The sequence below is a fragment of the Cynocephalus volans genome, chromosome 11, assembly GCF_027409185.1.
Source record: "Cynocephalus volans isolate mCynVol1 chromosome 11, mCynVol1.pri, whole genome shotgun sequence".
Classification (NCBI taxonomy): Eukaryota; Metazoa; Chordata; class Mammalia; order Dermoptera; family Cynocephalidae; genus Cynocephalus; species Cynocephalus volans.
In genome coordinates this window covers 34,267,711-34,292,475 of record NC_084470.1, presented here as the reverse complement: position 1 = coordinate 34,292,475, position 24,765 = coordinate 34,267,711, and the positions used below count along the sequence as shown (strand labels likewise).

The 24,765-nt window shown below is 35.2% G+C and overlaps 1 protein-coding gene across 2 annotated transcripts in view; it reads left to right on the top strand.

Annotated features, from left to right (window-relative positions):
* ZNF385D (zinc finger protein 385D) overlaps positions 1-24,765 on the top strand; it is a 183,963-nt gene that overhangs the window by 41,422 nt on the left and 117,776 nt on the right. For both annotated transcript variants that reach the window (XM_063113817.1, XM_063113816.1), the window contains exon 2: positions 13,604-13,714. In XM_063113817.1, coding sequence (XP_062969887.1) covers positions 13,604-13,714 — 111 coding nt within the window. The remainder of the gene's footprint in view (positions 1-13,603; positions 13,715-24,765) is intronic.

The window sequence follows — 24,765 nt, the reverse complement described above, 5'->3', positions numbered from 1 at the left end:
ATTCTGCATCACTGGGTAAGAGAAATAGGTATATGGGCCACCTATGGGGAGAGGGGAGATGTAAATTTGTGAATGTATACTTCAGTGCAAAGAGAAGTAGGATATTTTAAGAAAACATCAAGCCTAGCTCAAACAGAACAAAATAAACTAACTGATGCCAAATTACAAGCAGTGAGAGACTTTCTGTAGGGAATTGGGGGATAAATATTGGTACTCATATTGGTGAATAAATAATATGTATGTATATGTTTATGTATACACACATACAAACGTATATATACAGATATATGTATATTTGCATTTTTGAACAAAACATAAAAACAAGCAAGGATATTTTTGTGTGCTGAATTTCATATATGTGTGTTATCCTGGAATTTTCATGCTGGAAGAAATCATATAGATTGCCTACAGAGAAGGAATTTGTATGAGAAGAGCCATTCCACACATCATTACACTTTCTCAGAGGCATTAAATTGTGACTTAGGCAAAGAAAAAAATATGTGAAGAAGCAAGAGAAAAATGTACAGTTTAAAATATATAGCCCCAAATTTTTGTCTTTTATAGTCTAACCAAACAATTAAAATGACAATAATTATTTATGCCGCTCATGCCAATGTGTCATTGTTTAATTTTTCTGTAGACTTTATAACTTCCATTTTATGACATGTCAAAAATACTTCACTGAAGTTGTTTGCAGGCTGTTTAATAAAGATCTGCCATCAAGTGGTATGCTACTTCTTTAGATTCTGTTCTCCTCATCTCTAATATTTCAATTCCTTGAGCTTGTTCCTTCTTCCTAGACCCTTGGGGATCACAAAATTCTTTGTGGCTAAAATTAATTTTGGGGAAAGGGGCAGGCAAGGAATTATGTCAGTGATACATTGCTTGTTCAAACTTGCCCTTTTAGCCATTTGGGCAGGAAAACTGATTTTAATTCTTATCTTTCCTTTGACCAAGACATCCTAGAATTAGTGCCTGAGTAAAATCTCATAGTTGTTCCCAGCTTTTTGTATTGTCCATTCCATTTGTTGTGAGTTGAATTGTTTCCCCAGTACATCAGAATGTGACCTTATTTTGAAATAGGGTCTTTACAGAGGTAATCAACTTAAAATGAGGTGATTGGGGAGGCCCTAGTCCAATATGACTGGTATCCTTATAAAAAGGGGAAATTTGGACACAGGGACAGATATGCAAGGTGGAGGATTGGAGTGATGCATCCACAAGCCAAGGACACCAAAGATTGCTGGCAAAACACCAGCAGCTAGGAAGAGGCGAGGAATAGTTCTCTCCTGCAGGTTTCAGAGGAAGCATGGATTTGCCAACATCTTGATTTCAAACCTTTGTCCTCCAGAACTGTGAAATAATAAATTTCCGTTGTTTTAAGCCACCAAGATTGCAATGTTTTTTTTATGGCAACCCTAGGAAACTAACACATGGTTAAAATATTTAAAAAATAAACATTAGAAAGGTAACTAATATAGGACTTCTATATTTTAATTTTTTCAAGCCAGGACATAATACATACATAAATATATACGTAAGTAAATAAACGAATAAATAAATAAATCCCTCCATCTAATAGCACCATGATTCTATAAAAGAAAGAATTTAAACAACAGAAAAGTAGGAAGGACATATTTCAGAATAAGAGAAAATCTTTGAAATTTAGCCATCAGTAATTTACATACAAAAGTATATTTTCCACCTTTATTCTTACTTCAGAGTACAGCAGATTTTAACACCTGACCCACATTTCAGTGACCTGGCCAGAACCAGATGCATTTGTGGACTTCTGATACAGCTGGTTATAAAGTGGATTTCTGGAATATGTTCTCTTGTTTAATCAATAATGCCATGTTCTCTGGAGCATTCCATGTAAATAGAATCCCAACTCTGGAGATGTTGGGTTTAGTTACCATAGGCTGTATTCAGAGACCAGTACTGAAGTCCATTGAGAAACCTGACTTCTTGTGCAGGCAGGCACCGTAGGCATTCATTGCCTTTGAAAGAGATTTTTCTATGTAAGTCCATCAGAAACAGGATTCCGAGCAAAATATTTGAGTCAAATCAAAACCTACTATATGCTGATGACAAGGTTCCTAAAGTGTCAGAAGTAAACACTGAAGTCCTCTCCACAGGTGTTATTAGGACAATCAGGCAGCGCTCATTGTTTGTTAAAAACATAATATTCCTTTAGCTAGAAAAAAAAAATCTTGTTACCAAAAAGGAAAGCCCATTAATGGAATAAAATTACCTTTTTTCCTAGACTTTTTTCTTTCTCAGAATGCAGCTTTTCTAACTTATAGAGTAAGAAGTTTCAATATGTATTGAGTTCTCACTGGGTTCCAGGGAAAGTAATGGGAACCATGAGGGACATGAACATCGGTGAAACATAGACCCTACATACTAGACATACCACACACGGATAATTTCTAATGTTGTGTCCAGGGTTAAACTGACATATTTTGTTGGTAACGATTCCAAATTTCTGTATAAAAATCTCTGAGTGCAGTATCTGTGGTCATTCCATGACAGGGCCAAAATACATTGATTTGAGCACATAAATGATTCTAAGAAAAATGAATGTCTTAAGATTCCCTCAAGCTCATTCATCTTTTATTTTGAACTTTCTGTGTTTCACTTTATTAATTTATTCATAGAACATTAGGGAAAATAGCCATGGCAGAAAGCTACTGACAATGAAATGTTCTATACATTTGGACATGTCCTTATACTTGGGGAACATCCAAATGCCTTTGCTCACTGAAGTTCAAGTGTTGATTTTCTGAACAAAATCAGCCCCTCTTTATCCGATCAAGGGACCACTATGGGTATTAACCTTTGTCCAAGAAGATGCCTGGTAGAAAATGGTCTGATGTTGGCACATAAAGTGTACATGAGAGAATCTGACTGTAGAGTATATGCAAATTATGCTCAGTGATTTGCAGTTGTAGATTCTGCTCTCAGAGTTGATACCTGGTGTCCCATATTGTATCGTGAAATCATTCTCCCACATGCCTTTACTTCTAATAAGCTCTCGCCACCCCCTTAGCCTAAGAGTTTCTTGTAAGTACAGGTATTCCCAGTGCTATTGTTAATACTATTCCAAGGCTGACAGTGTTTTGATATCGGGCTTCAGGGTTCCATTTATTTAGCAACTCAACAGATAGGTATTGAGCCCCAGTGTGAGCCACTCTGCTAATTGCCAGGTACAAAGAACAGTCGGATCTAATCCTGCCTTGCCTTTACTGTGTTGAGAGAGACAAACAAGTCAAGAGACATCTTCAGATGGTGTGATAGAGGGTTGTGCAGAATGAGTGGGAGGACCTAGCCCAGCTGAAAGAGGTTAGGTAGAGTTCTGCAAGAAGAGATGTCCAATTTGTGTCTTGAAAGCTGGGAAGGTGTTAGCCAGGGGAAGATGGACTAGAAAGCGTGGGGAAGGATTTTTCAAGTTAGAGGAAGTGGAATGTGCAAAAGGCTTGAAGATGAAAAAGAGCTTGGGGTATTGAAAAATCAGCTGTTTCCTTAATGAATTTCTTAGACTTATACATATTATACTTCCTACTGAAATTTATCAAATCAGTAGATTTAGGGCTTGACCTGGTTAATGAGATTGATGGGACCAAGCCTTGCCCCATAGAATGAATTTATTGAATAAACTCTTGCATGCACCTTGCTATTTGGCAAAAGGGAAAAAAAACAAAAACAAAAACATGAGACTTCATGCGTAGTTCCAGTAAACACCTCCCTGCAACCCCCACCCTGTGTAAAGCTGTGTCTTGTTCCTGGGTGATTGGCAGTTCTATTCAATTCCCTACCAACCCAAATTCTATAGAAAGGAGAATAAAGGCATCATCCCCACAAATTAAGTTGCCTCCTGTATGATACTAAATGATTGGCACTTTCACTTTCAGATTTTTAAAAAAGAAATCAAAAGAAAAGTATGACAAATATTACAGCAAAGACCCATATTCATGCCACTCAGAATTTTACAACTGTTAATATTTTGTCACTTTTTCTCCCAGTTGTTTTATATATTTTAAAAATAAAACATTGTGGATGTTGCAATAGTCCTCTTTAGCTACTGTCCTAGTCCCATCTGAACCCCAAAAGGAAATGACAATTGGAATTTGGTATGTGCTCTTCCTTGCATTCTAGTTCTCATACTTAGATAAACATATATATATATATATATATATATAAATGGAATGTTTGTATGTGTGATTATTGTAAACTTTTTATCATGGAGTATTTCAAACATGTGCAAGAATAGAATAGTATCATGAATATCTAAATTCCTGTCACTTAGCTTCAGCAATTATCAGCTCAGGACTAATCTTGTTTCATCTATATCCCTATCCACTTACTTTCTAAATCCTCTCCATTATTTTGAAGCAAATCCCAGTTATTAATATTATTCCCTTGGTATATATTTCACTATGTATTTGTAAATGATAATGACTATTAAAAACACATACTCATGCTACAATTATCACAACTAAAAATTAAAAAATAAGTCTTATTATTATCAAAACTCCGGTTTTACTTTCCTTCAGTTGTCTCCTAATATTTATTGTACAGTTTTTTCGAATCAGGATCCATGTGAAGCCTATGTTTAGAATTGGTTCCCATGTCTAAATGTCTTTAAAGCTCAAGGTCTTCCTTCAATTATTTTCTAGCTATTTTTATGTACAAAAAATCATGTCATTTGTTCTATAGTTTTGCACAGCTGGGAATTTGCTGATTTTATCCATGCAGAGACTTTTAACTTGTCTTTCTGTCCCTCTATTTCCTGTAAACAGATAATTACATATAGAGTCTTGATCACATCTCGATGTGATATTTTTGGCAAGACTTTCTCGTAGGTGGTATTGTACCTCTTCAGGAGATAACTGATATCTGGTTGTCTCTTTCTGTTCATTAGCAGTAATAGATGGTCACTGCCTAGACATGTTATTTCTTCAAGAGTTGTAAAATAGTACTATCCTAATTTCCTACTTTACTGACGACACGTGTGATTTTTTTTAGTGTCTGATGTCTTATTGTTGGTATTCTTTTGCATTTTGTTTTGTTTTTCTCCCTATGCTAATAAAGAAATATTTAACAAGTTTCTTGTAACTTCTGTATGGCTTTTCATCTTATAGCTTTCTGACCATTTATCATTTATCCTATTGTTGGCTATTCAGGTTGTTTCAGAATTTTTGCTAATACAAACAAAACTGCAGGGAACATCCTTGTAATGATCTCTTGGTGCACATGAGCCAGAGCTTCTCCAGAAGTGGAATATTTAGTTCTTATATTAGGTTCATTTTCAACACTGCTGGGTGCTGCCAAATTCTTCTACACTTTTCCTATATCCTTGTTAATACCTAATGTTGTCAGATTTACTTTTGTCAACCATCTGTGTGAAAACTATATTGTTATTTTAAATTTCATTTTCCCATAGCCAGTAAATGTGATATTTTTACTGGCTGCTTAGTTATTCTCCTCTACAAATTGACTTTTAATATGCGTTTACCATTTTCCCACTTATATTTTATCTTTTATATAGTGAATTCCAGAGCTCTTCTGTATATCAGGACTACATAATCTTTGATTGATTTAGATGTTGCATACATTTTCTTTCCACTTCTTTTTTTTTGTTCAAACACTTTTGCTGATAAAAGAAAATATAGCATGGTGGTTGCAGAGTACAAGTGGTAGAGATAGACATCATGGATTTGAATCACAATTCTATAAGTGCCCAACTGTGAAACCCTGATCCAGTTAGGGTTTAACTTCATGTCTTTGTGCTTAAAAATTCTCATATGTAAAATGAGTAGTAAAAAAATGTATCTACCTGCCAGGGATATTGCAAAGATCTAATGAGATGTGACATGTAAGTCCTTAGGAACGATGACTCACACATGTAAGTGCCCACTGTAAGTTAGCTATTACTGTTTTCTTCAAATACAATTTAAAGTTTAATGTAGTGGAATTTACTTATCTTTTCCTGGAAGTCTCTGGATGGCATGGACCCTTTGAGCCATCTTTCTACTCTTTCTAGGTTTCTGTTGCCCAGGGGTGGAAAGGTGTGATACCTTTCCTCACTCATCATGAACATCACAGTTGACGTTCCTGTAACAAAAGACAGGATAACAGGAGAAAAGCATGAGAAAATTATTTAATCTAAGTTTTATGTAACACAGGAGCCTTCAGAAATGAAGACCAAAGGACTCAGGGAAAACTGTCCTTTTTTGTGCTTAGATTCAATGAAGGATGGACAGCTGTATGGAAATGTGATTGAACAAAAGTGTATGATCTAATGGTAATAGATTGAGGGGGAAACCCAGCAAGGCCTGTCTGTTCACATTCTTCTTGGCCTCGCTGTGTCATATTTCTTCCCCCTGCTGCCCCCAGATATAGGGCAGACCCATCTGGAATGAGGGTCTTCAAGGGAGAAGGGAGAGAGTGACCTTTTCAGGTTTTATAGCTTTCTTTTGGGGAAAGGGATTCTATGATGTCTTGGGGAAGAGGAGTTCTGGCTTCTATGACTTGCTATAGGGGAGAATAGGAGTGAGAGACAGGAAGGCAGGAGATCATAGAGAGACTTTGCTTCCGAGGCCATTTAATGTCCTTTAGTTCAAAGTACTCAGAAGCATGCCAAGGTGCCATAGTTTGGGGTATCATGTTCAGAGCCCCAATAGTACCATCATTCAGGGAAATTGTATGCCACCATTTAGTTGGTAAATATGCAAACTGAAGTTAAATGAAAGCTTTTTTGATAGATTGTTAAGTGAAAAGAAAAAGAAATATTCCTTCTGTTATGCTTTCAACTATGTGATTAAAAAAACAGAGATCTGCAAGTGTTATATAATACAAAATTTGGCTCATCTTTGTCCTTAGTTCATGAGAAGTAACCTCTGAAACCCTGTAATTTCCCAAGTGATAGCAAGCAGTGTCTGAGCGCTTTGGATCATACCTGAGTTTATGCTAACTAGATGACTCAGGATGAGGCCTAGTCACCTGAAAGACTAACCAGATAATTGGAGGATTGGGGATCGGAGGCAGGTAATATCAGCCTGACCTCTGGGGAGTGGAAGGAGGCTGGAGATTGAGTTAAACCGATGAGTCAATCAATCAAGTCTACATAACAAAAACCCAATAAAAGCACTGGACAACAAGGCTTGAGTGAATTTCCTGTTTGGGAGAGTGTGGGGAGGGTTATGTATTCTGATTCCATGGAGAGAGGATATGGAAGCTCTGCATTTGGAATCCTCCTGGTTCTCATCCTATGAGTCTCTTCACGTAGCTGGTCCCGATTTCTATCATAAGTTAGTGCTTTCTTTGGTTCTGTAAGTTGTTCTCGCAAGTTATCAAACCTGTAGGAGTTATGGGAGCCCCCAAATTTGTAGCCATTTAGTCAGAAGTGCAGATGGCTTGCAGACCCCTAAACTTGCGGCTGGCATCTGAAATAAGGACAGTCTTGTTGGGGACTATGCCCTTAGTCTGGAGTCTACACTAATTCTAGGTAGTTAGTGCCAGATTTGCATTGCAGTATTGCAACAACCATTCTAAAATACTTCTTGGTGGTATTTACTAAACCTTATCCTATGCATATTCTACAACCTAAGAATTTAATTCCTAGGTTTATACCTCAGAGAAATAACTGCTATAGCCACTGAAATACATGCTCAGAAATGTTTATAGTAGCTTGTTCATAATAGCTTTAAACAGAAAGCAACCTAAATACCCATCAATTGGCAGACACTGTGGTATGGTCATAAATGGAATAGTATGTACAGCAATGAGAAATTTAACAAAATACTCACAGAATGTTGAACGAAAGAACACAGACACAAAAGAATGTATAGTGCATACTTACATTTTTACGAAGTGTAAAAGCAGGCAAAAATAATCTATAGTGACATCTCATAATGGTATTTACCACTGGATGGTAGTGACTGGGCAAGAGCAGGACTGGGAACCTTCTAGAATGATGAAAATGTTCTATCTCTTCATTGAGATGATGGTAACATGGGAGTATCCATATGTTTAAAAAAATCTACAAATGATACACTTAAAATTTATGCATTTATTTATATGTAAGTTATATATCCATTTAAAAAAAAGAAAAAGGACAAAAATTACAGATTGCTCAAATGGGCAAATTAGTGTGGGAGTGGGATTTTTAGGAATTTTTATTAGCATTTTCTAAAGTATGAATATGAGTAATATAAACACAAATTTTATTAATTCAGAGTTGATTTAATAAACACACCAGGGTCTTCACTCAGTGTCACTTAATATGATTACTAGAGGGTCATAAATATCCACAGATATACACATTTGCGTATGATATAAACTACAAAGCTTGATTACAGCACCTGAGAGAGTCAGGCTGGGAGGCTTGTGGGTATTAGCTGGTCTCCCACTTACCAGTTGTGTGATATTGGACAAGGGACAATAAGAGCTCCTCAGTAAGTCAGGATAGAAATAATGCTTATAAATATCAAACACGTATGAAATGCCCATAAGTGTAACCTTTAGAGGTATTGTTACTGGCCATTATTATGTAGAAATACCAGCTGGAAAAGACAACCTTTATATTTCTGGACTTCTAAACTTGCTGGCATTTAAGTTCTTATTCTTTGATTTAAAAACTGAAAGCCAAAATAATAATAGGAACACTGAGAGAGAAGGAGGTTTCTGAGAGCAGGAAATGTAAACTCAGGGTTTAGCTCCATCCTCTCTGACAATGCACTGGCATCCTAAGGAAGGGAACCTTGATCTGTGGCTGTATACTTGAGGCAGGTCCCTTGTATGCTCATTTACAAATCAATTTAGCAGAATGTCCAGAGGGGAGGTGAGGGAAAACCCAGGCCTTTGATGGGAATTCAAAGATCCTTAAACCTGAAATGAAGAAAAACATATTCATTTGGCTTTAAATAAGGCCATAGGCTGAGTTTGAAATTAAATTTAGTCTAGAGTTCGGGTACGTATAGCAATAGGCAATGTGTCATTCTTCACTTTGCTTGCTTGTTTTGGGGGATTGAATAATGGATTTAGAAAACTCCGGCTTTCAAAACATACCAATTTAAAAAGAGGATAAATATGTTATAAAATACATTGTAAATTTTACCATTTCTTTTAGTTTTTAATTCAGTGTTAAGTAAAACATATCTGAAGTTTCTGTGTATTAGTTTAGTGTCTTCACTATTGTACTGAAGTCTTTACGTTTTATTCATATTTTTATAATAATTTTCTTTCTCAGATCACTGTTTTCTAAACTGTATGCCCTGAAAAATGATGCTAAATTTAAAAGCAAGCAAAACAACAAAAGCTTTGGTTATATTATTTTAGAAATTGTTGTGGGGGAGATTGCACAGAGGAATCCAAGACCCGTGTCAGTGTTGCAGTTTTACAGCTCTTTATTTGGTGTTACAGCTCTTTGTTTCGTGTTACAGCGCTTTTTTGCTTGCAAGCAAGGAGAGCACTGGGGAGTGAAGACTCCCTAGACCAGTGTCTCCCCAAAGGAAAGAGGCAGTCTTAAATAGCCGAAATTCCTGCCCTAACTTCCCGCCCAAGTTCCCATTTAGGTCCTCTTATGTAAATGAGGGATGTAGTCCTGCTAATTTGTATTGGCTGATTATGGGACACAGTGCATTGGTCAGCTCTGGAGCCTAATTTGCATCCAGACCTTAGGGCAATGTGAAACTGTTGTTGTCTCCTATTAGCACATGGATACAGGCGGGTGCAGGAAGCAAGCTAGCTAAGCTGCAGGAGCCAGAGCTTGCCACCAAGACAGTCAAGCATAAAATCTCTAAAGTGGTTTCTCGAACGGAAAAAAGGGAAAGGTTTAACAATTAGAAAATGCTCAGGGTTCCCTGCAACAAAATCATGTATTCAAAACATATTTTTATTGTATTTTTATGTAGGACTTCTCAGAGATTTTAATATTGTTGTGTACTGTGAATGTCTAGACTGTAGTACCTAGATTTTCTATAGCTCATCTGACATAGGAACACTTTTTTTCTTGCCTGCCACACATATTAACATCTCTTGAGGCTGATTTTGTAGAAAAATTCCTGATGATAATATGCACACACAATAAGACGTTATTGTTTTGACAGATCAGAACTATTGGTTCATAGGGAGAAAACCAACATATATGATTTCTTTTTGTACAAAGTGTTTGATTATAATGTCAAGTAATGGTAAGTTTAGGTAAAATGATCAGTGGCTATGTGTGTCTCCTGATTTGATAGTAGAAGCTACTTTTAGTTACATGGCATGTGGTATCATTTAATTAACTATTTAACAGTAGAACTGGTTATTATTTAAATTTTGTCCTTTCATAATTCCTCACTGTAAATAGTCATATATCTATATGTATTTTAGAGTGGTGAATCTAATATATATATATGAAAGGTGGGTATGATTTCTTCTTATTAATAAAGGTGTTAAACATTTATCATTTTGTTATACTAGATTCCTAAAATGTTAAAAGATAATTACTCTTGGTGGTGTACCTATACTTTGTGAAAACAATCTTTAAAATATAATTCAGTTGTGTGTATTTTTTTTTTTTTAAGTATACAGGAAAATAAAATTGTCTCTGAAGAAGAATACACCACTTTGCATTTTAAAAATCTGATTTTGTAGCCACAGTGATCAGAATATCATTCAATTTAACAAAAGAATTTCATCTAGAGAATATGTCACATTTGCATGAAGTGTCTCGTTCCAAAATACCTCCTACACAAATTTGGATTGAATGTGACCACTGCTTTCCCACTGTTACTGAAAGACCAAAATAATACCCTGTTCACCCGTATGTGATAAAAACCTAGCACTATGTATTTTCAGAGAGCATCTTTGATATAAATATGCAGTTCATTTTTATTGCAAAGTGTTATTATGAGAGGACTTCAATATTCCTTAATGGGTTATAGTCATAATTCACCTTATCCTTTGATAGAAAGGGGCCCCATTTATGCACAGAAGACACACCCAGACTATGAGAAGACAACTGACTCTAAGTCAGTGACCTCTTTCTGCCTTTAATTTTTCTCTCAGCTGAAGACTAAAATGGAAATTATCCCCCAGTGTTCCCTGTGGTTGTATAGAAGCTTTGCGATGGCATTTTGAAAGTGGTGTAAGAATAATCCTGCAGAGCAGAATAAGGGCCTTTGTAGCAGCCCAGATCACATAATTGTGTGACTATTGGCTTTCTCAAGATTGGTGCATTGTTAATTTTTATTCTAAGGAAATAAGGGTAAGCTGCAGTTGCAGAAAGGCTGGAAGCTTAGCTGGGGTGGGGGCCTTGGCAGTACCTAAAGAGAGTATTCCGTACCATGCCCTGTGCCCTGTCACGCTACCATCCTAGGTCCAAGCTAAGGAAAAGAGACATTACAGTTTTAAATTATTTTTTAATGTTTGGATTTAAGACACTAAACTTAATTTAGGAATGAAATTAGGTTGTGTATTAGGACTCCAAAAGACCATAAAATTTACTGCAAACAATTCAAATGTTCATCAAGAGCAAATGGATAAACACATTGTGGTGTATCTGTACAAAGGAATACTACTCAGCAATAAAAAGGAACAAACTACGGATACATGCAACAGCATGAATCTTAAAAGCATTATGTTGAATGAAAGATGCCAGACACAAAATACCACTTACTGGATTATACCATTTAAATAAACTTAGAGAAAAGGCGTAAACACAGAAATCAGGCCAGTAATTTCAGAGGCTGAAGGTGGGAGGCAGAGATTAACCACAGAGGGGCAGGAGGGAAGTTCTTCAGGTAACGGAAATATTCTGTGTGATAATTATTGTGACCATTTGCATTTGGCAGATCTCGTCAACTTGTACACTCAACGCTGGTGAGTTTTATCATCTATAAATTACACCTAAATAAAACTGATCAAAAAGAAAGTGTGGTAGAATTCACTAGTAAGGGAGGAGGGGATTCCATACTTTATTAATACCTAAAAGTGATTAGAAATTCATGGGGATACCCCGAGTTTCATTCATTATCTGGGCAAGAATTTACGTCAGATAATAAATTTGAAGGGAAGGTGAAAGATAAAAATGATTACGTCCATGAGTTCTTCTTGATCATTGTAACTGTAATATGTAAACCCCCTAGCTCAGTGCTCAGCACACAGAAGGTGCTTAATAAATAAATGCTGGCTGCTATTATTTTTATTGTTATTATTCAGGACAATACATTAAGAGTGCCTAGAAAACCTAATAGAAATTATGAATACAGAAGAGACAGAAACTTTCTCCTATCTTCCAGTGGATAGAGCTTATAAGTTAATTGGTTCTGATGGTTTGAAATACACAAAAGGAGGTGGAATTTATCAATGGCTTGTTTAGGGGAAATAATAAACTATAATGTGTCACAGAAGCTGAATATTAGAGCGTATTTCTCAGACACATTCTTAGCTGTTGTGTGTGTCAAATCATTTCTGAGCTGTCTTAATTCATTGTGAGGACTCTCATAAAATCTTTGTATCTGTTAAGAGTTGAGTTCCTAAGTTTGCAGGCAGTCAACAGAAGTCATGGCTGTACATATAACATTGAAATCATGTTGAAATGTTTTTGACCACGTGAGAAATGGGTAGTGTGTCAACTATACCCATTATACAACTACGACTATAGGAGAGTGAAGCTCGTGTTGACCTTGATCTTCACATGTGCTGTAATAGAGAAAATGTAATAGCTTACATCTGTTCTTTTCTTACTGTACCCAGACTGCACTAAGTAAATTCCAAATTATCACACTTAAATCTCACAACTTTAAGAGATAGATACAGATAGTCAAAAAGGTTGCACAAGAATTAAGAAGCAGATCAAAATTTTGATCTGACTCTAACCATTGAGAATCACTTATGTGAACCATAAGACAAAGCTTGATGAGGGGACATTAAGTTTTATCAGAGCTGGATTGCTGACATTATGTGTTTGTTGTTGCCTGTCCTGTCCTGGGGATGGGATGGGGTGAGATAACTGACATCCCAAACTCTCTGAACCCCCCCCCAAATAAGCCCATGAGATAGCAGTATATATTAGGTGGTCAATAAATGATTCCTGAATGACTTAATTAACAGCTTCATATGTTTCAATTCGTGGAAAGCAAGATTTGTATACTGTATTCTTAGCATTTAAAAGATACCAAACAGCATAAGGTTGATGTTAGATAATAGCACATAATTTATTTTTATGGCTGCCCAGTTGACAAGTCTATTTTGAAGTTCATTTGGGGGCAATGCTATAGACACCCTTCTGTGTCAAATTGCTGGCATTAGCAATAACTTGAGTTTTTAAGAATTATTAAGTGAGACAATTGTTGATTCTAAATGAGAAGAGAAGAGTCAGAATGCAGAATATAAATGGGTACATTTATAATCTCCTTATCGTACTGAGTTTTGGGTTTATTGTTATCTATTTTCCAAGAAAGTAAAAATGCCATTTCTTAGAATAAAAATATTCTTTATAATGTGAGCAGTAGATTGGAGCTGTACAGATTGGTTCTCTAATGAAATAGGCGACATTCCAATGGAACTGACAAGCATTATTTCTATTTGTTGTATTTTTTTCTCATTACAGATGGACCCAATTCAAAAAGCTGTAATAAATCATACATTTGGTGTTCCTCTTCCTCATCGAAGAAAGCAAATCATATCATGCAACATTTGCCAGTTAAGATTTAATTCTGATGTAAGTTTATCATTTAGTATTCACTAAAGAAATGTGTTACGCTATTTATTCTAATCTTGTAGGAAAAATATTTCTTAAACAGTTTTCTTTAATAACTGAGCATGTCAAAATTCAAAGATAGCATTTTAACTCTGCTTGTGCTTTAATTTTGGAGCTGATTATATTATGTTTGATTGTTTGCTACAGAAAATCACACATATACAATCTTTTATACTTGCAGTTTAATAGTATTTTTTAGACTCTTGGGAATGCTGAATGTAGGTAATATACTTTGCCTTTTGGGAAATAGTCAAATTTAGGACCAATGAAACATTCAACAGATTACATCTCTGTAAATAGGTACCAAATCATCTTTCAAGGCCAGGATTTTATCTTCATAAACTCTGTTTGCCTGCCATGGCCACCCAAATTCCAGATCACCCCTTGTGCCTTAATTATATTTGTGTTAGAGGTGTCAAGTTACTGTCCTAGAAGTATTAGCATTTTAACAAGGGGTTCTAGAGACTTCAAGTCACTCAGACCCCTAAAGAATAGAATTTAAGTGGAGAACATGGCAGAAGCAAAACATTTGTGGACCTGAACAGTGTTTTACAAGTTATGTAGGGAATTTTTCACACCTTTTATACCTTTCCTAAGGGTCAGATGGACTCTAGATCCATCATGGTGATACTAATTTTGCTTTGTGGCCAATATGAACAATTTATGTTCCCCCCTCACCCCCCTCAAACCTGCTTTGCTGTGGAGTTGGTCCTGACTGATACAGAAGAGAGAGGGAAAGTTGGTTTAGAAGGAATTTGAATTGCACGCTATTCACACTCTAGGCAAACAGAGGGCCCCATTCTATTGAGATGGACTCCAAGGTGCCATTATCTTGTTGTGAGTTGCAGGCAGTGTGGAGATGACCAAACAGATCCAGATTCTGGAGAAAGTAAAGCCTTCCTGTATTTAACCTCCCCAGTCAAGTAGTTTCATTAAAAGCTCTGGTGATGAGGATAGGATGTGAGATAATCAGGTACAGGAAATTGATGTGTCATAAATAAAGTGGCTTGTTTCCTCTGTGAGGAGAACATTTCATTTTGTATAAGGATTTGCTATTGTCTTATGAGCTCATACCTAATAGAACAATCATCAGATTATTTTATAGCATTCCTTCTGTTGACTTAAAAGAAGGAAGAATAAATTTCCTGCATAGCACCTGTCTTAGTCCATTTTGGCTGCTATAACAAAATACCATAAACTGTGTAGCTTATAAACAATAGAGATTTATTTCTCGTGGTTCTGGAGGCTGGGAAGTTCAAGACAAAGTTGCTGGCAAATTCGGTGTCTGGTAAGGGCCTGCTTTCTGGTCATACATGGAGCATTTTTACTGTGTTCTTCTTTGGTGAAAGGGGCTAAGGAGCTCCCCTTGGCCTTTTTTTTTTATAAAGGTACCGATGTCATTTATTAGAGCAGAGCACTCATGACCTAATCACTTCCCAAATGGCCCCAACTCCTAATACAGTCACTGTGGGGATTAGGATTTTGACATATGAATTTGACAGGAATACAAACATTCAGACCATAGCAGCACTTGAATGGCATTTGCTACTTAAAAAAAAAAAAAAAAAAAAAGAATAAACAAAACATACAACATTTTATTTGAAAGGATATTTTTTGGTTTTTTGTTTATTGGTTTTTTTGTTTTTTTAGTGCTGATTTGATTTGATTTAAGTTTTAAGAAATTTACCATAGAGTTGTTTAATTTACTACTAATAAAGTATTTTCAAGTGAAGATTGTTACATAATAACTTCTTCTAGCTCTTGTAAAAAAGAGTCCTCCTAACATGTACATAAGAGTTCTGAATGCACTTTGATCTTTTCTAAATAGTCAGCAAACAATCATATAGTTCCGTAATTATTATTTTAATTGGCTCTTTCTTAGTTGCTTTTCTCCTTAAGTTTTATTGATGTTTCTCTTCGGAACTGATCAGATAATGATGCAAAGTCTCCCAGGAGCCATGTTGCTAGCTTCTTACATCTAATGGGGCTATTTCAAATATCTCCTTCTGCCAATGAGTTCACTGTCAATATTTTCCTCTGTATGGAGAAAACTTCCTGTAAATTTAGTAGTCAGAAATATACGTCAAGAACACTGAACCCAATTTCCCACTGAATGCAAGAATTCCATCTGTCACATCCAGGGCAGGTCTTTTGGTTGATTATTCCCAGTGATGTGTCACTTAGCACTGCCAGACAGTAGTTTCAGTTTTTGGAGTGTTTCTAATCTTATAGATTGATATGAAAATCTTATTTGGAAACTTTAGAAATATTGTTGGATATCCTTTTGGAAACATATACATTTTATATGTATGATTATTAACATAAACATAAAGAGTGTAACATAGCAATAACTATTAACATACGTCTTTTCTAAAATGTAATTTTATTTTATTTCCTTGGTGAGAAAGAGTAGCAGTTTATCTTGCTAATAAAGTTTCAAGGTGATATAGGAATTAATATGTTTTTATTTGAGACAATTGGCTTCTCATTCTCACAACTTTGTTTTCAGGTCTGTCCCCCATATGGTAAAAGGAAAATAGCCAAGGTATTGGGGAGACTGAACTAATCAGTCGGGGTCATAATTAAATAATTGTAGGTTTTACTGTTCACTAGATGGTTACTGCATTAGTCTTCTGCTGCTGTAACAAATGACCACAAACTCAGTGGCTTGAAATAACACAAATATATTATCTTATAGTTATGGAGGTGAGATGTCTGAAATGGATCCCACTGGGATAAAATCAGGGTTTTGGCAGGGTTGTATTCCTTCCAGAGGCTCTAGGGGAGAATCCAATTCTTTGCCTTTTCCAACTTCTAGAGGCTGCCTGCATTCCTTGGCTTGTGACCCTCTTCTATGTTTAAAGACAGCAATGGCTGGTTCAGTCCTCACCTGTAATCATTCTGTCAATTTTCTGCTTCCCTTTTCCACATTTACAGACCTTTGTGATCAATGAGCCCACCTGGGTAATCCAGGATAATTCCCCTATTTTAAGCTCAGATGATTAGTAACCTTAATTTCATCCACTAATTTAATCCCCCTTTGTCATGTATTATAATATAATCATAGTTTACAGGGATTAGGACTTAAAAATTTTGGGGAGTCCATTATTCCAACTACCACAGATACTTTATTTGGATGTTTGATTTAGGTTTGAACTGAACTTCATTACCACCTGAATTTGTCATATAATTACTTAGTCCAGTTTCTTTGGTCTAGATAAGCTGGGAACATATTCATTCATTGCCCTTATATTTTCTCTTACCATGAAACTTGGATATATATTCACTATGCAGTGCTGATTTTTAAAATAACAGTTGTATTTATTTATTTATTTATAAATAGAAAGATCCAATGTTGAGTTTATAAATGACATAGCAACATTTTAACTATGATTTACGAACAAGACATAGTCAATGCAGAATTGAAATACAGGAGTGGAAACTCTCTTAGAAACTTAAAAAACGTCTTTGTATTATTATTACTTGTCAATAAAAGGAACCAACATACTGGAGATGGTAGATTTGTTTACTTATTGACCAGTCATGTCCATAAGTTCTAATTTTATAAAATATTTAGATACTGAATGCCAATTATCAATTGATACACATATAAGAAGATAATCCCTACATAAAGAAAAAACAAAATCAAAATACAAATATATTCAATCATTTTATTGCCAAGAAAAGACATTCTAATCCTACTACATTTACCCTTTTGGTCTTTCCGAGTAAATCTGGAATTTGTCTTCCTGTTTCCATTTTTAAATGTAAAATCTTTCTGGAAAAATAACACTGTAATTTAGTTGTATTCCTGGTTGAATCGTCTATCACATATGAAAGTATTTTTGCCTTATGAACCTTTTTACATTTCAAAGCTTCTTCCCCTCCCAATGAAAATAATGACTTGTAGTGCTTTTCATTTCTGGGTCATAAAAATTCAATTTTCCTTTCTCTCTAAGCTTTTATTTTTTTTTTAACCCCTCATATAATGAACTGTGTAGTTTGGTGTTTGCCACACCTGTTTCCTGTATGGTAAAGTTTCCATTTTGGGCTCTGCAGATACCTTTTAAAAATATCATAAATTATATTGTATGCATTTTAAATCTGATTACCTTCTCCTGGTATAGGCTTTTTCTTGAAAAGAAAAAAAAAAACCAAAAAAAAAAAAAACTCTTCTTGACATTTGTATGAAATATACATGGGGTAATGCAGAAAGCTTCCAATTAAAGACTGAAATGTTGTAATTTGTGCAATTATTTTATCAGCATCTTAAAATAAGCATAAACTACCATGGAACCTGGGCAAGTTAGTAAACGTGCCTTTGAAAGTAAACTTATAGCAGGACCAACATGATGTAAGATTATTGTCAGGTAGAGAATGAATACTCAATGATGGTTTATAAAGTGGGAAATAAAATCTCAGGCTCCAAACTAAGGAATAATAAAATTGTACATCTAAGTATTATTATAGTTAGCCTTCTAACAATAGAATTTTATAATATATTAGAGACAGATGAAACATTTTGCTAATTTCACATGCAGAAGCTGATGTGCAGAGAGCATAGATCTGCACAAGCTGGCTGGGTGGGGACAATGTTCACTTCTCTACTGTTTTTGTCTCATCTGGTTCAAGGTTGGGCAGCAAGTCCATCCTGAAGTTCCAGCAAGTGAGACAACAATGGCGTGGAGAGAGATCTGTGTGTTTTTTGCCAGTCAGGCTGTCCTAGAGAGAGGGCTTGAAGATCCCTTCCCTCATGGAACTAACTGGTTGGAGTCAGAGCTGTTAGGGCAAGTCATTCAGTGGCATGGCCTCACCCGTAAATACTCATGAGTCTTTTCAAATGACATCACTCATATTCAGTCCCACTCACGTTTCAAGCATAAACATGTTGGAAGTCTAAATAGAAATTCAGATTACTGATCTATAATACAGTATCAACATGTCCTTTATGACTCAGGACTGTCAGGCATTAATTACTTCAGGGAACTGTTTGATAAAACACGAGGGGAAAAAAACCTCATTGGAAGATAACATTGTTTGGAGGCCTCAGACCTCTCCTAAAGAGGATCCGTGGGATCTTTACCAATATAATTGATAAATTTTCCAATGGTGTTATAAAATAAAAATTATTATTTTTCTGCATTTTAGAACCCAGAAATATAGTAAAACTAATCAATGTATCTGAATTGATTGATATCTCATAGTTATAATATTCATAACCAAGTGTGCCAATATAATGATGAAGATACCAATAGGAGTATTTTTTATCCTACCAGATGACCAAATTAGATAGTTAAACTTTCTTAACATCATGTCTTAATACATCTTTTTAATATTTAAACTAATATTATTTGTGGGGCTGATGCTTAAAGGAAATACTGCTTAGACGAGGGAAAAAGAAAAACTAATGGTGGTTGTATTGGGGTCAAAGAGCTATTCTTTTATGTCTTTCTACTTTTCTTTATTTTCCAAATTTCCTCATAAGCATGCTTGAATTTTGTAAAGGAAAGAAGAATTGTCACATCTATTATCTTGTTACGGTTTTTAGTCTGCATGTTTTGTCTCAAATTATAAATTTCTTTTCGAAGGGCTCAGTTGCAATTTTCTAAATATTTCTTGCCCATTTCTGGCAGTGTCCACAGTCTAAAAACATGCCCACAAGAGTACGTAGACACCCATCACTCTTAAACTTAGATTTCAGCATTTTATTACATATCCTAGGAGAAAGGTTAATAAATATCTGTGCATGTGGGATGTGCATCTAATCCCAAACCTGAAGCAGTATCCAAGGAAGCAGAATGAAATAATAGGAAAATCATCGGGTCAGGAATTAGACAACCTGTTTTCTAGGCTGTCTTCTCTTAATTGGTCGCATGTCTTTGTGTTCTTCAGTGAACTTACAGGTTCCACAATCATCTAATTTAAAATGACTAGCTCTGCCTTACAGTGATGTTGTGAGAATTACATAAAATGCAACACGTAGGCAGTTGGATTATAAACTATGCAGTGAATAAAATTAAAAGGTCATTTTTATTCCATAGGATAAATAATGCAGTTATGTTTTTTCTTTGATGTTAAATTACTTCTAAAGAAATATCAAAGTTTGAAAATATCTTTGCTATTTTTTTTAAAAAAAGTATTTAAAAGGATCTGCTTTAAAGTGTGTGTATTTAGTGTGTTTATCTATTAAGGTATGAAGTATTCACTCCTGGTAAATCTTTACCTTTTTAAAAATGTGGGGACAACTTGTCCTCAGCAGAGATGCATCTGTTAAAAAACTTAGCACCCCTTTAAGTCTGTTGCTGCTGCTACTATGTCCCTAAAGATCTTCTGAGTGACCCAGTTACAAATTAAATTTTCGGGAAGCTTTGAAACATTTCTTTCATTAGAGAGTATTCTCTGTTAATCTACAGGACCAACAGTTATTCAGAACTTTGGCCTGTACACTTCTCATTGGGTGTTTTTTCAAAAGCAGTTCTTTGTTGGGGCTACTCAGCTTGTGCAAAAGAGAGGACACATCTGAGAACGGGCTGTTGGGTGACCCGTGTGTGAGGAGTGAGCTCTGGAAAGTGTGGTGATGGACTGTAGATCGTGGCTGTGTTTGAAACAAGTGATTGGAAAGTCTCTTTGAAAGGTCTTATACTCTGAGTGTGCATCTGGGACACATTTCATCCCTCTACCTTGCTAACTTCTGGATCTTCAGTGGAACATACTGCTTTGTCAGGAATTCTCAGAAAACAACTTTGAACAGAAGGACCAAGCAAGAAATATTGGGTCTAGCTGTTCAAGATTTCAAGAGAAAATGAGCCAGCCAAGAGCATAGGAATCTATTTAAGCAGTGTGCTTCTTTGGTGGAATTTTAAAAATAAAACCCCAACTATTGGGGCATTTCAGGATTCTCCGAATCAGGCTTTGATATATTCAGAGTTTCATCTAGGGATGGAATGAAGGAGAAGAGACTGAGAAAAGAGAAATCTTTATCTGTATTCCTCTGGATTTTGTTTCTTTATAAACAAAGAAAAAAATAATAAAATTCATTTTTCTATCAGCTTCTTCTACCTTGAATGTCTAGAAAAAGAAAGTTGATTTTAGATATGACTGGTAGATGCTTACATAACCTCCAGTAAGCAAAGTGGTATCTGCATTTCTATGGAGTACTGCGAACAACTAATAGGGTTGCTTTATATTAGTGTGTATAGATGTCTAAGAAATCATTCTGTCTATTTGTAGATTGTGTAGATAGAGAAAACAAAGGTCAGAATATTTATTTGACTTTTACAAGGTCACTGGGCTGTTGAAGCAGCTAGGTAAACAAGAAACAGGACTCTTAAGTCCCAGGATAGTTCTTTTATTTATCATATCAGGTGACATGCCCTAGAGTAAATTTATTTAGAGACTTGCATTAGTATCAGCTTATAGTGTTCAACTAAGACAATTTGCCACTTAAATTCTACACACAATACAGAAGTTAATCAAGGGTGGATATCAGTAGTATACTCCTTCATTGCTGGAATACAGAAAGACATTTCAAAATTGAGAGCCACTTAAAGGGCATTAATATTGTAGTAAGTAAGCATGAAGGGAGCAGGAGAGAAACTGTGCTGAGAGTCTGTTTCACTGAATGCAGTTTCAGAAGAGGGTTCAGTGTGGGCAGAGCATGGAAGGACACGTGTTGGGGATGGTAGATGGAGTAGTGAAGCAATGGGAGTGTTTCCAATTAAATGAACTAAATATTGTCCACAGGTCCCATAAAATGAAGCAAGAATCCATTAGTACTAGGAAGGTTCTACAAGTCTTAGATATCAATCAATAAATGTTGAATAAATAAATGTAGTGCTGAAAACCAGAAACTTTTTTTTATTGCCATGACAAGAAAATAAAGGTAGAAACAGAAATCTCTAAGATGGTCTAAGTTTCCACTTCACTAAGGAGCATTTAGAATAATTGCTACATTTTGATTAAAATGAATTTTAAGTCCTCTTCCCCAGTGCCTAATCTCTTTGCAATGCAGGATTCATATTCTAAGCAACTGATTCCCTGAAATGTAAACATGAAAATGTACATGTCTTGAGAGGCAAATGAGTAAATGGAATTAGAGTGGAGCATGGCCTAGAAACTGGTTCTTCTGATTCTGAAAGCTTGCCTTCTAGCAGCCTCTGAATATTAGGTTATTTGCAAAACAAACAAACAAACAAAAAAACCCACAAAAAACAAAAAGCAAAAAACACAAAATCACTATAGTTAAAAATCACCAAATTTTAACATTGTGATCATACATAAAGATTTCAGAAGATTTCGGAGTACAACAGCAATGTCATCACCACTTGACTGATGCAGTCTTATTCAGCCATGGAATAAAATCCTTGATGTAATCCAGTTGCTCAGAATTTTTTTGCTACACATATCTAACAAAAATTTAATAAATTTTGTATCTCATTTTAAAATTCTACACATTTATCAAAGTATTACTAGGGACTAACAAAACTTGTGGAAATTGATTCAGGGTCACCAATAATTGGAAGTGTCAATGCTCATCCATTTCCGTTCATCCATTCATTGTAGTCACTGTTTTTCAGGATCCTTGCCCTTTTTTGCTATGTTTCCTTACAGTTTATTTTAGCATTTTTATAAATCATCAGTCTCACCATAGCCCTGAAACTAGAACAAATCTTAGATTTGTTCCTGGTCAGAGGAGCAAAGGAACTTGTGAAAAAGGTAACGCATGTTAGTATCTGTTCTTGTATCATTTGGGGTTTTGTGGCCATCTGTATCCTTCCCTTTCTAACAGTTGCTGTTTGCTATTGTCTCTTTTCTACTGTGTCCTATTCTCTGTATTAATTAACTAGGGTGATTGAGATGAAATACACTTACCATTCCCAAGTGTCCACATGATGGAAAATCTCTGTACAAATGAAATGAACCTACACATTCATTTTACCTTCTTTACATTAAAAGTTTCTTATGGTGATTAGTTTAGTAGTGGCTATTTAGTTTGATCCTGAGCTTAAGGAGAGTGGAACTGAACAAGGCATGCTATAAATTGCACACTGCTTTTGGATTACATTGCTGGAATTTCTCAAATGGCTTTAGAAACAGAATTTGAAAAGACAGATGTGTTCCTTCATATTCTATGCATCTCTACACAATCTAGATACTGTTATAGAACACTGTACTTAACCCAATATTCTGACCCAGATTCACCTTTTTCAAGCCTGCCAAATCTCATTTTAAATGCCAAATACTTCCCCCGGGGTCTATTGTCTCAGTCCAAATCTATGTTTTGGTATAAATTGAATCTGACGGTGGTAAAGGTTGCAGTCATTTAGGAAATTCATTCTTTGTGAGGAGGGCCAGTGGAGGCATGGTATGCTGTGAAAGTTAATTTTCTGTTTCCACATGTGATTTCCAGTGATACTTTGAGAAGCAAAGAGATCTTTTGGTAATCAGACACAAATAACATTTAACATAAGTGGTTACTCTTTATTGGGCATAAATGAGCTTTTAAATTACTTATACAGGATATCTGTGGAGATTGATGTATGGCAAATTTATTCTTATCAGGTTTATAGGGACATCAGGTCCTTCTGCACAACTTTTAACCTTCTCTTAGATCTTTATAAATAATGTTTCAGAAGGTAGTCTCTGAACAGGTTTTATCCATTTCCCAAGCAGAGCTTATTTTCTCTGCATCAGCGAACTTGTCATGATAATCAACTTTTTTGTCTCAGCCATCAATCACTCTTGATTACAGCTGGATAGAAGTTCTGTTCTGTTGATCAGCTCATCAGTGCACATAATATTACACCTGGAGGCCAGTACAAATCATCCCTCCATGAGAAAAGCGTTTTCCTTCAAGGCTTTTGTCGATGGTTTTATCATTTACATTTGGGTCTCATTGAGTTGTCATGTCTATCTTTGATTCTGTCTTCTCTTTCATATAAAATATTCTCCCAAAATAGCTCTCAAAGTTTGCTTGATTATTTGTATTTACTGTTATTATTCTGCTTCTGCCTTTTTAATTCGAAAGAGTAGCATATAATCTATTGTATCCTTATTATCATATTAACTTTTTCCAATTCTTAATGCAGATATTTTAGAAATTAAAACCTTATGAATTATAATTCAATGAATATTCAGTCCTTCCGTAAAAAACAGTTTAGCATATGTTTTACTAGAGTGTTTGTTTGCAAGTCTAATTTTGTTGGTTTTTAGTGGTTTCCTAAGTTAGGGTTTTGTTTTATCTTTTGACTTGGGCTAGGGAATATTTACCTTTAATTTTCATCTTTTAAAAGGAATACTAACTGGCTATCTGCACAGTTGAAAGGACATTGAGAAGGGAATGTTTTTAAATCAATTGCTCAAAGACAACATTACTGTTGTGCTGTGTCTGTAATACGTGTTATGTTTAGCAAAAGTATTTCTTATTTCTCTGAGCCAACTCATATTTCTTAAAACAGTAGCATTTTCAGACCAGTTACTAGAGCAATAATAAAACATTATTATGGTAAAACATTTATTGGTTTCATAAAGTATTTAAAATAAATATTTTATTTAAAACATTTAATTTGTGTATTTCATAAAGATACTTTTTCTTTTTTGTTGTGCTTTCATTACTTTATTAAATCTGAAACAATAATTTAGAGAGTCACGAAAGATATTTTGACATTTAGAGCACAAAGTATAAAGAAAACAGAGTAGAATATGAAATTACAGAGTAACCTGGGTTTGATTAGAAATCATGTCTTTCGATTTAAAGTCTTAATGAGAAAAACCTAAATTCCTTTGTGGCTGGATTTCTTATGACAGTGATATATTTCTAATTTTGAGTAAAGTAGGCCAACAAGGAAAATTCTGTGTTTTCATTCAATTTCTGCATTTACTCGTTCTTACTTTAATCTGTAAAACAAAACCAGGGCAAATGGCATCACTTAATGAGAAAGTGATCTACATAGAAATGTATAAACCACATAACACTGAAGGAGATTTCAGTGTTTTGAGAAGCTGAGCTAAAT